The sequence below is a fragment of the Antechinus flavipes genome, chromosome 4, assembly GCF_016432865.1.
Source record: "Antechinus flavipes isolate AdamAnt ecotype Samford, QLD, Australia chromosome 4, AdamAnt_v2, whole genome shotgun sequence".
Taxonomy (NCBI): domain Eukaryota; kingdom Metazoa; phylum Chordata; class Mammalia; order Dasyuromorphia; family Dasyuridae; genus Antechinus; species Antechinus flavipes.
This window is the reverse complement of record NC_067401.1, coordinates 223159794-223172059: the sequence shown is the minus strand read 5'-3', so window position 1 is coordinate 223172059 and position 12266 is coordinate 223159794. Positions and strand designations below refer to the sequence as shown.

General features: G+C 31.5%; 1 protein-coding gene across 1 annotated transcript in view; it reads left to right on the top strand.

The window, feature by feature from the left end:
• Positions 1–237: 237 nt before the first annotated feature.
• The window catches only part of BMP5 (bone morphogenetic protein 5), a 159379-nt gene continuing 147350 nt past the window's right edge, over positions 238–12266 (top strand). Inside the window, exon 1 of the mRNA XM_051997182.1 lies at positions 238–1568. Within this exon, the coding sequence (XP_051853142.1) occupies positions 1076–1568 (493 nt within the window). The 5' untranslated portion in view covers positions 238–1075. The remainder of the gene's footprint in view (positions 1569–12266) is intronic.

Here is a 12266-nt window from a genome sequence, read left to right as displayed (position 1 = left end):
AATAAAAATACTAGAAAAGTAGTCAGAAATAAAGCCTAGTAATCCAATGACAGTTCAGTTATTATTCAGGATTTCATTTTGAAGTGTACTAAATTTGTTCCTTTAAAAGAAAGACCCAAAGGAGTTCTGTGAAGAACAGCAGTTAGAATCTTTATTCTCATATGTGAAAATATCCATATTCTGGAATTTAACTACATAAAGCAGAATAATGCTAAATTAGGTGTGTGGTTACAAAATGTTAAAATGGAGATTTTTTTCTGGCAGTCAAAGGGTTAAGGTCTTTTTGCTTTACCAGTTTCAAATTACAATGAGAAGCCTCTTCTTTCCCAGCAGGGTTGTGCTTACATTAGTCTTTAGATCTCTCTTGAAGAGGCTGGTATATTTGTGCCTGCTGGAGGTGGAAATAACAGTAAGAAGGAGAAAGGAGTTGAATGGACTTTCGAGAAGGTTTGCAAGTAAACTCAGGAAAACACATTTACTTTACTAGTACAACCTTAAGTCTCATTTTACACTAAGAGGACCCAAAAGATGTTAAAGTTATCACCAAGCTGCCGGAAAAATACATATGACAGCACCAAGGTGCAGATCAGGATAGATCTGTGATTCAGGACTTTGTCTTGGAAAGAACACAAGGGTTGTGAAGAAGTTTAAAACAAGTGAAGATAACTCTGGGAACTGCAGTTTATCAGAAGATCAACTTTTGTTAATCCAAACACCAAAGAGCTGATTGCTTTACATTTCTATAGGAATGCATAGGTCATTTGACCAAATCATATTAGCCGTCTTCTGCTACATAAATGCAGTACAAACTATAACAACTGTGGATAATTGGAAATCCGAGTTTCAACTTTCTTAGGAATAATCGCAACTTGACATATTCCAAAATACTTAAAATAGAAAAGGAAAATCATTAAGGATGTTGTCTTTAGAAAAGTCACTGACATGAAGAATAGGTAAATTTGTTTTTCAGCTGCTGGGGAACTATACCTCTCAGGAACTCAAATTTTAAGAGAATAAGAATTAAGAACAACCACCAAAAACAAACAAACAAACAAACTTTTCCTTTTGGGAAAAAATGCATTTGACTGTACTTTTAGTTAGGGGTATTGTTGGTTTGCTATGGAGCTGCTGGGTTCTAGGAGGTTATGCAAAAGGAGGATTAGGAGATAATCATGTTCACTCCAGTTTTATTTATAGGAGGCTACGGAATCATGAAAGAAGGGAAATTCAGAGGGAAATTCTTTCTATTTTGGGCTTACCTCACAGACCCAGACCATTTTCACCTGGAAAACAAGCTTCTTCTGCTCCTCTTTTTATGCTGAATCTGTACAATGCCATGACAAATGAAGAAGATGCCGAGGAGGAGTTGGAATATTCAATAAGGGGATCCATGGGAAGAGAAACCAGAGGAGTAAGAAAGGGATACCCTGCATCTCCCAATGGATATTCTCAGAGAATACAATTATCTCGCACTCCACCTCTGACCACCCAAAGTCCTCCTTTGGCAAGCCTACATGATACCAACTTTTTGAATGATGCTGACATGGTCATGAGCTTTGTCAATTTAGGTATGTTATATTATTTATTTGTTTATTGTTAATCCAAGTTATTACAAAGTGGAAGTTTTACTAATGGCGAAGTAGCTGCATGGTAGGTGGTCATGTTTATATAAAGTCATTTTCTATAACTCTCCTCTCCTGGCTTCTGTTTCCTTTCTTTCATTGATGTAATGTAAATTCTTGCCTTAGGCAGCAAAGCTCATGTTTTTTAAGTATAAAAAAAGTTAAAATTAAACACTTATGGTTTGAGTAGATTTGAGTCTTTTCAGAACTTGTTAAAATCTCAATCATGCCTAAACATATGAACAAACAGCTGCTATTGTAGAAAGCATAAATCTAAGAGAACAATTATAAGGTTCATTGAAAAAGGAGCATTTGATGATGAGAGAAAGTAAGAAAGCACTTGTTAACTTTGTCATTTAAAAATATATTAGATGCATCTTAAATTATGCATATATTTTATATCATTTTAAAAAATTTCCTTGCAGGAAAGACATTTGTAATTAAAACTATCATAGCTGAATTCATTATAGCTAAAACATATTATAAAATAGTACTAATATTAAGGAATTCTGATATGACATTTCTTTTTAGGAAAGTGGGGGAGACAGACCAATACTTTATGAAATAAGATACTCAATATATATTCCTGTTTTGAGAATGGAAAGGAAAATGTAACTCATGTATTTGATGACAGTTGTTGTCCATGCAATCTTTCTTTTAAATCCTTAGGTTAAACCATCCACCCCCCTCCAATGAAAATCCCTGTAATTAGTACTATTATTGTCGATGCTATGATACAAAAACACACATTAATTCAAGGTTAATGGTGTTGGTAATTAGTAAGTGTTAGTGATGATGTTAATATATTGGAAAATGTTCAGAATTGATTTCAGATAATCAAACCATTTTCTGTTTTGTTAGTATCTATTATAAATTTCCTTAAAAGACCATTAGTATTATAATGGTTTAAAATGTAATTTTAGTTAATTATCTCACTAAAATCTTCTATTTAATACATTGATAGCAATAGAAGTTTTTATTTTCAGACCTATTCAAAATAAATTGTGTGGTGTTTTAATATTCAAACAAACATTTTTATCTGTAAATCTAACAGACAGAAAAAGAATTAAATTTTTATATGGATTATCTTATTGGTTTTATAAAATATATCCAACTTAATTTGAAAGTGGAGTAGCTCTGTCAGGAAATTATCTTTTTAAAATTCTTATACAGTATATTTTCCCCAAAAGTTATATGGTTTCAAAGGCCAAAGAATGTCTGTATATTTTTATATTGTGTGCTGTTCAGTGGACTCTGCTTATTTGGTATCAGCCATTATTGCAAGAAGAATAAGGTGTTCTCCAGGGTCATATGTTTTATGTTACTCAAGATTTAAAATTTGTGAAAACTTTAATAAGGAGAGTTTTCCAGTGGTTGAAATAATCAGATATCCTTGAAGTCTGTTCTCATACATTATAATTACCAGGTTTCTTTTAGTCCTTACAAGCCATTAAAATGTAGCTTAACCCTAAATTAGTTGGAATACTCTTCTTTGCTCTGAATTCTATGTAATTGTGGTTTGTGGAGCATTTTACTTTGCAGCTTTTGTAAGAAGTATTCATGAGGAATTCAGATTAGCTGGAACAGTTTTATCTTAAAATTCCTTATTTAGGCATAATTAACATATTCACAAATAAATCATGGAAAGAAGGAAACAGTTTTATATGATTTAAGATCTGATAGAGAAGGGTAAACTATATTATCAAGAGTGGAAAAAATATTACCTTGGTCCTGAGTTAATCTTAACAATATATTTTCAAATCAGGGGAAGTTGCTGACTGCATCTTTAAAAAGAAAGACAAATTAATTTATATTAAAAATCATCTAGCACCATCATTCTACTTTGTGAGTCATTTGAAAGTTTTTTCTGAATAAATAAAAAAAGACCACTCATCAACCAAAAAATACAGTTTTCAATAAGCAATTTCTAGGACCTTCTTGTTATCATTGGAGGACAGTTCCATTTGGAATTAATGTTTTGCTGTACAGGGAATGCTCAGTTATAATTGTTTGGATTACATTAGTAGAGTAATTCAATATGTATGTTCTGGGATATATTTGGTCATGTTATTCTGGAGGAGGAATATTAGATGTGAGCTTCAGACAGGAATATTGTTTGTATCATGACTTGCAATGTGAAATAGAAAAGTGAGCTATCCTGGGGAACTAACCACAAATTTCCCGACTTTATTGAATCATCCTAAATGAAACCTCTCATTTTAAATATGCAGGCTCATTAATTCTGACTGAAAGGTGAGGTTTTGCTAGTTGGATCAGGAGTAAATTAAATTAAAACTATATCATTCTCAAAGCTTCTTTGCATATTCCTAAATCTGAACTCTCTTATCCTAAGAATGAATTTGATGGCATGGCTTATCCCAGAAAACAATATAAAGCAAAGCAAGGATCAGCATCTCTTATAGATAATGTTCATCTATTTTGGCATGCTTAAGAATTTGGCCTTCTTAAGCACTTTTGTAAATACTACTTGGAGCTTTGCCTAAGTTCCTACTACCTTTCCATGCCCTGCCAGTAGCTGATTTTCCAGTGTCCCAAATGGCATCTCTTAAGCAGAGAAATAAGAGTAAATGAATCAAACAAATAGTCCAAAGTTAATTTGGCCTGAAGTCGTTACCCGATATAGATAATTATGAGAAATATGAGGAAACCAACTTATTTACCTGCCCAGTAAAAAAAAAATGAGAATGCTTCTTATACAGTTTTCTGCTTTGATCATTAAGGAAACTGTTGGCATTTTCTGTCAAGGGACCTGTTTTCTGTTATTTTAAAACACAACTAAAATATATTTTTCTATGATGATATCTTGCTGACAAAGGACAACTGGGTTGCATTCAAGATGGGTATGAGCATTTCTTAAAAACAGCTTTAGAGGAAGTCACTTTTGATTACAACTATTACTGGAAAAATGGCCTTGAATTAAACAACAGTTTTCCAGTCAATTGATAGGTGTATAGTTTCCGTTTTTATACTATTTTTTTTTTTTTTGGTAATGAAATGGGAAGCTCTAGCATTAAATGGTAATACTCTAATAATAACAGCTGCTTATGTTATTAGACTTTTTTGGCTGGTTAATTTTGAAAAAAAGAAATGTTACATATGCAACCTATGAAAGCCCCTTTTCTCTGTTGTCATCATCCCTTTTAATTAAAACATCACTGCATCCTAAGCCTTTATCAGTTGTTTTTATCAATGAAACTATTGAACAGCTGCAGAAATTTCAACTACATTATAGGTGCTGGTTGTAGCAACAGCTTTGTGAGAGGATAATATGATTTCTTTAACTATCTATTTTCCAAATCTTAAGACTTGGGACTTGATCCTCTAAAATATATGAATTCAAGACTACTATGTGAATTTTAGAAACTTAGGAAATATTATTTTCAATTCTTATATGCATTTCACATTTGGGCTCATTTTAAAATAATCCAGTTAGTATAAGGCATTATAAGTCATTTTTATTTCATTTTTTTAGTTATAATACCATTAAATGAGACAAATGTAAAGACATAAAAAGATTAATTTTAATAAAACAGAAATAAAATATAACTTTTATTCTTTATTGTCAAGCTTTATTATGTTGAAAAAAAGTTGAACTTCAGTTTTATCACTTAAATTCTCCAATTTAGTCATATTTTTGATTCATTAATGGATTTTGCATGGTGATCTCAGCACTAGTTAATAAATGAAGTTGATTACTGCATTCAAATCCATGTGCCTAGAAAGGTATTCATTGTGGGGTACATAACTCATAATATTCTTTTTAAAACTATCTTGTAAAACTATTAAATATAATAATGTTTTTATAAACTTACAGGTTGAGTTGATATTTAAAGTCATTTTATCTTATTCAGACTTACAGGGATATCAAACTAATTAATTGGGATTTTTTTTGGGGGGGTAGAAATGATTTTCCTTGTTGACAGCTTAGAAAAGCATTATGACTATCTTCTATGACATTGTTTTCAGCTTATTGAAATATACATTGAAGAATTTTTAACTAGGTAAAGTAAAATGTAACATTTCTAAATAGTTCTATGTGGAGTAATACCATCACTGTTAATATAAACACATTCAATAAAAATTTAGGATTCTGTTTTATGTCAAGATGACTTGCTTCTAAAGTAAGTTTCTTTCAGTCAAGCAATCTCTCAGGACTCTCACTATGAGTATTTAGGAGAGATTAGTAATGATAATGATAATAATAATAATAAAGATCTTTTGGGTGGATGGAAAAGTAGAGGTAATTAGGGTGCACTTATGATTTATCTTTTTCCCTTTTTAAACCATTATATTCAGAAATGTGAGGAAAGAATGTTCCTTCGAAGTTCTCTTATTATTAGTTGATTCACTATTATTAGCAGTAACTGAATTCTTACCTATCTCAAGTTCAAACTGATGCTCAAACTTAGTTCATTGTTAAACTTTTATCTGTATATGTGCAAGTGATGAATAAGCCATAAGAGATTTGAGTTTGAACAGGTTTTTGTCACTACTACCAGCTTCTTCCTTGCATTTTCCCTCCACTCCCCCACTCCACTCTTACCTTTTTTTTTAAAAGGAAAAAAACCTTCAATTCTGCATTATCTGTTTAGCCTCTGGTCTTAAGGATATTTTTTTTTATCTTTCCCTTTTTTTCAGGGCGGGGAGGGGGAGGGTTGAGGGTCATAGTTTCTTCATCCCAAAAGGGTTAGATTAACAGAAAATCAATTGGTTACAGTTTTATCCTTTAGGTACAGTGTTCTGCTTTCTCTGAACCTGAGAGCAAAGAGTTTATGAAATACCAATTTCATCCTCCCCCATAAGGAGAAAGCCTCCCCAGGGCATCAGAATAACTCTGGCTGTTGAAATCCTCTGTAATTAATTTCCACACCTTACAACCTAACTCCATCTTCCACCACTACTTCTCCCCCAGCCCCACCACTCAGATCTTCTCTCCTTTTTAATTTGTGACATCTTTTTCTATTCATCATTATCAATTGAACTTTAAGGCATTTAAAGCTTCCACTGGGTTCTAATATAATAATGCCTTTGGGAAAGAGATGGATTTTTGAATGGGAAACATGGAGAAAAATGTGAGAAGAAAACTTCAGATAAATACAGGATTGGAGCAATGAAAAGAAATGTAAGAGCATTGGAATTGGAACATGGTAATGGGACAAGTATTAGTAGTAAAGAAGAAAAAAAAGAAAAAATATAGAATATATTACAGGAAGCTAAGAGATACAGAAGAAAAAACAACAAAAAAGACTAAAATATAAAATATAGAAAAGTGCAGGAATGAACATAAATGGGACAAAAAAGGGGAAAAATGAATGAAAAGAGCCTCACGTTCTGTTTTTTGAGTTGTGCAGGTGGAGAGTAGGTTGGAATTCCTCAGTCTACCTCACACTGACAAGAGAACTAATTCTCCATCCTTAAACCAGATCAGGTCTCGTGACAAACTCTTTCATCCTTATAAACTAAAATACCTAAAAGGAAGAAAAAAGTTTAAAAATCCCTCGATACGTGTACAAGGAGCACACAGACGGGCTACTAACATTTACGGTCATAAATAATGTAGTAGCTTAGCTTTTAAAAACCACAGGTTAAAGGATGAGGCCTGCCATGACGCACAGAGAGGGGCTGAGATCAGAGGAACAACTAAAAGGGTTGGGGAGAAACAATGAATCCCCTTGTTCTAAGTAATATTTATGAGTGCTTCTTTGCACCTTAAGTTCATATTTTATTGGCTAGGCCATGGGGTTTCCCCATTTGCTCATCTCTTAAAATAACACCCTTGGCTAAGATTTCCTATAAAACATACAAGTAATACAGCAGGCAGAGCTCACCGATCTTGACAACCAACTCATTTATTTAGGGAAAGAAGGAATCCGTTATGATTTGGGTGTCAGATTTTGACATTTGAGATCCAGCTCACACTCAGAAAAACGTGTTAGTAAAACAAAAATAGTAGTAGGAACATTCACCTGCTTTTTGAAGAGAGATGGAAGGAATCTTAAGAAGCATAGATCACCAGAACTGGCAAATTGTCTAAGGTTAAGCAGTAGTTTAGAAAGATAGAAAGTAAACTTAATAAGATCTCCAAAACTCCAGATCAACTAAAGAACATAAAGACTTTCTTATAGAATTAGAATACAGGTTGTACTTCAGGGCCAAGAAGCCTTAGTGTTGTTTTAAGGTTTTGGTACACATTGTATAACCAACTTGAATTACAGACATCTTCATTAAATGGAAAAATAAATACATAGATAGCTATATGGATAGATAAATGTGAGGGAGATAGATTTTTTTTTAAAAATCTTAATTTAAATAGAAAAAAACTAGAAAATATTCATCTTTCTCAATTTATAATAGGATGAAAGCTTTGTTCAGTATTATGACAAAGTGATTTCAAATGATGATTCTTAATGGAGAGTGTGTGTGTGTGTATATATATATATAATATATATTTATAAATGTATATATATATATATATATGTATGTATATTTGCAATGTACCACCTAAACACAACCTAATTTTAAATCAACTAATGAAAGTCATCAAGAAAATATCACTTTTATCTATTTTATTATATTTAATTAATTTCTCTAAGTTCTTTTCTAATCAAAATATCATTGCCTTTGATTATAGGATCATTTACAGAGAGCTCCAAATGATCTCAGAAGCCATCTAGGCCAATATTTGGGAGAAACCGAGGCCCAGAGAGAATATACTACTAAAGTCACACAAATAGTAATTTGCAGTTAGAATTTGAAGTCAAGGCTTCTTATTTTAAATTCAGCATTCTTTTCATTATACCATTATAAATAAATTTTTAAAATAAATTTGGTGAGACAACTTATAAATTGCTGGGGTTTGTTTGTTTGTTTGTTTGTTTTGTTTTTGCTGAGGTAATTGGGGTTAAATGACTTGCCCAGGATCACACAGAGTTTTTTTTTTTTTTAAGCCCCTATCAAATAGGATATATCAGTCTATACTAAAGCAACAGAAAAATTTTTCTCTTTCTAAATCTTACAAATTCCAGTGCCTGACATTGAACTATGTTTTGTCATGATGATGATGAGAGAAGGAAAAGAAGTTCATCTTCTTTATCATCACCACTAACATTGTTCTTTTTTTGTGGGGGGCAGAGTTTGTAAAAGTTAAGAGAATGGTACAATTCTAATATGAGAATGATGTATTCCTGAGAAGCCTGACAAAGTTAATTAACCCATCATAAGGTATATATTGGTGGGAAAGGGTCATATCTATATAGATACTTCTAAGAGTAAGACTTTGTGTGTATATGTTTATATATGCAGGTGTGTGTATATATATATATATATATATGTATGTATATATATATATATATACATATATATATATATATATAAAAGTCCCATAGCTACATCTATACACATATATATGTATGTATATACATACATATGTATGTATATATATATTTTATTCATTGGTAAGTACTATAGATGAAATATCTTCTGCCCATAGCAAAGAACAGCTTGAAACTATTTACTTCAGATACTTATCTGTGGGTTGTGACAGTAAACAACTTTGATAAAGGCACTGAATCAATTGAGTGAATGCAATAATTCACAAGAGGTCATTCACTCTAAATACAATCCCCATTCCTATTTTCATCATATAGATATGTGTATATATATGCATAAATAAATTAAGCAACTGTTTAATTTTGGAAAGACAGCTAACTATCTAAGATGAACACCAATGTCCTATGCAATAGGAAAATTTATTTTTCGAATTTATGGTTAGGTTCTCCAAAAGGTATTCAGCACTAGCACTATCCTAATTGCATAATGATGTGAAAGTGTTTTGTCTGACAAACCAGAGGGGTAAAGTGAAAGTGTAAGAAAAATTCATATTGCTAGCAATGTGGAATGAATCTGGAAATGTAGCCCATGAAATAAGTTCACTAATATGTGCATCTTTGATAGATGTTACTAATGGAGAATAAAGTGAATACTGAAACTGAAAAGTTTTCAGAGATCAGGGTGACATTTTTGATAATATTTAGTGATACCAATGATTTTAAATTTTCTGTCCATTTCAAAAGCTCATCTTTTTCAATATCAGTATACTTTCTTCAATTCCTTCAGAGGATATGTGATCTTGAGAATATGGATATCCCTGCCATTGGTTTAGATTGGCACCTATTATGCTTTTTCATCAATGTGATTCTTTTTAATGTTATCTCATTCAATCTTCCACAGATGAGTCTCATAATTTACTAGGAAGTAGTTTGACAAAGGGGAAAGACAACTTACTTATTCTATGGGTATAGGACCTGAATACAAATCTTGCCTGTGAAGTTCAATTATGCAATCTCTGCTTCAAAAGATATAAACATTTTAGTTAACCTATTTGCATAATTCCAAATTGTTTATTGAAATGGCTTTATTGAGATACTTCCACACATAGTGATCTCCTGTGCTTATCTTTCTATAATCTTTCTAAGTGTTATTCCCATTTTTTTTATCTTTGTCAATTTTCTGGGTGGGATGTGAAATCTCAGGATAGTTTTGATAAGCATTTCTATTATTAGAGTGATTGGTAGAACCTTTAATACGAAGAGTTATTAAATAATTGTTTTTTTTTAAATTTTGTTCATATCATTTGACCTCTTATCTATTTGAGACTGAGAGTATATGGGCTTTGTGAAGAGGACAGAGAATGTATAGCCAAAGAAATGAGACCAAAGTAAGACAGTATAATGTCATAAAGGCAAAGGAGGAAAAAGCTTTTATGAGGGGATGATCAACAGTATGTAACATTGTTAAAAGATTAAAGAGAATAAAGAACAACAGAAAAAAAGCATATGAGAATGACTTTTTTTCTTTAGTTGTCTTTATATCGTTGGACCAAATCCTTTCCTGAAAAAAAAAAAAAAACCTGATTTTTTTTCTAGTCAATCACTTATCTTATTTTAGACACATTAATTTTATTTGTGGAAAACCCTTTTTGATTTCTTGCAAACAAGATTAACTTTTTTAATTTCCGTAATTGTCTCTCTAACCTGTTTAGATGAGAATCCATGCTTTACTCATATTATAAAAGATATGTGATTTATTTTCTAACTGTTATGGCAAGAGCTTTAATAAATATTAACTAAATATGTCTATTTAATAAACATTAAATTAATAACCTATATGAGTCATTTATTGAATATGATATAAAATGTCAGCTCAAAGTTAATTTCTACCAGGTTGTTACAAAAATACTTTTCAATCCCTGAAGTGCTATGGGCAATATTTGATTAAATATAAGCTGTATTATTATGCCATATCTGTAATACCGTTTTTACTTTAAATATTGTATTTTAGAGGAATCACTTCTATGCCTGGCATGTTCTATTTCCTCATTTCTACTCTTTTTTTTTTTTTTTTGGATTTTATTGGATTCCTTTAATTCTTAAGTCAAATCCAGCTTCTAGAAAGTCTTCCCTGTTGCTATTAATTTCCCCTTGAGATTACTATCCATTTATACTATAAAAGAAAAAAAACTCTGCAAATATCTTGTGTACCTGGTTATGTAAAAGTTGTCTTCCCAAATAGAATTAGAGTTCCTTGTAAGCAAGAAATATTTTTTTTGTCTTTAAAAAATATTTCCAGGACTTAATTTCCAGATATATAATAAATATCTAATACATGTCTGTTGACCAAAAGACTGACTTTCTCAAAGTAGAAAGCACCCAAAGAAGGATGGTCAGATTGATGAGTGGTCTGAAAATTAGATATAATCAAAAGGAAATAGGAAATTTTCTAAAACATATTATTTGAAGGTATGAAAATTGCCTTCAAATATCTGAAAAGCCATCGTATACATTATGTATTTGAATTATTCTACTTGGTTCTAAAGAACATAGCTAGCATGAGAGGGCAGAAATTATAGAAAGGCCAATTTCACTTAAACCTATTTTGTAAGAATTAGAAATGGATTGCCTCAGGAAGTATTTAGTTCATTATCTTTGGAGGTCTTCAAATCAGTAGATAGATGGTTATTTGTTGGGGAGGTAGAAGTAATTTTGTATTAGTTATATGTGGGTCTGATCAGTTTCTGAGATCCTTTACAACTCAGATTTTATGATTTTGTGAGTCTGTTGTATCCTCTGGGATATGCTTTTGGAAATTACTTTTCAAGTAATCTAGAGTCAAATTCCTATGGCTATACTATTACTTTCACTTAATCCTGAATATTTTTTGCTCACTTTCTTCCTTTGGGGGTAAAACCATACTATAGAGTTGAAAAATACTTGGCTTGTGTGGATGTACCCATACACTAAGGAGCCACTTTGGAACAAAGAGACATTTTAAAAGAGTTATTTAATATTCCTCCCATCAACAGTATTTTTGAACATGTTCAGTTTTTACAAATTTGATTCATAAGTACAATCTATAGATATAAACTGCTTGACCCGGCAGTTGGAAATTCATTTCGCTCAGTCATACAGTCACTGAGTCTTAGTGTATTATGTGTCTATTCATTTTGTTAATTTGCAGTTGTTCTCTTACTATGTTGAATTAGCATACATATGACTTCACTTCTTCTTGGAATCATACAATCAAAAGTGACCTTAACCTTTCCAGATGATTTGTTTAGGTTCATTT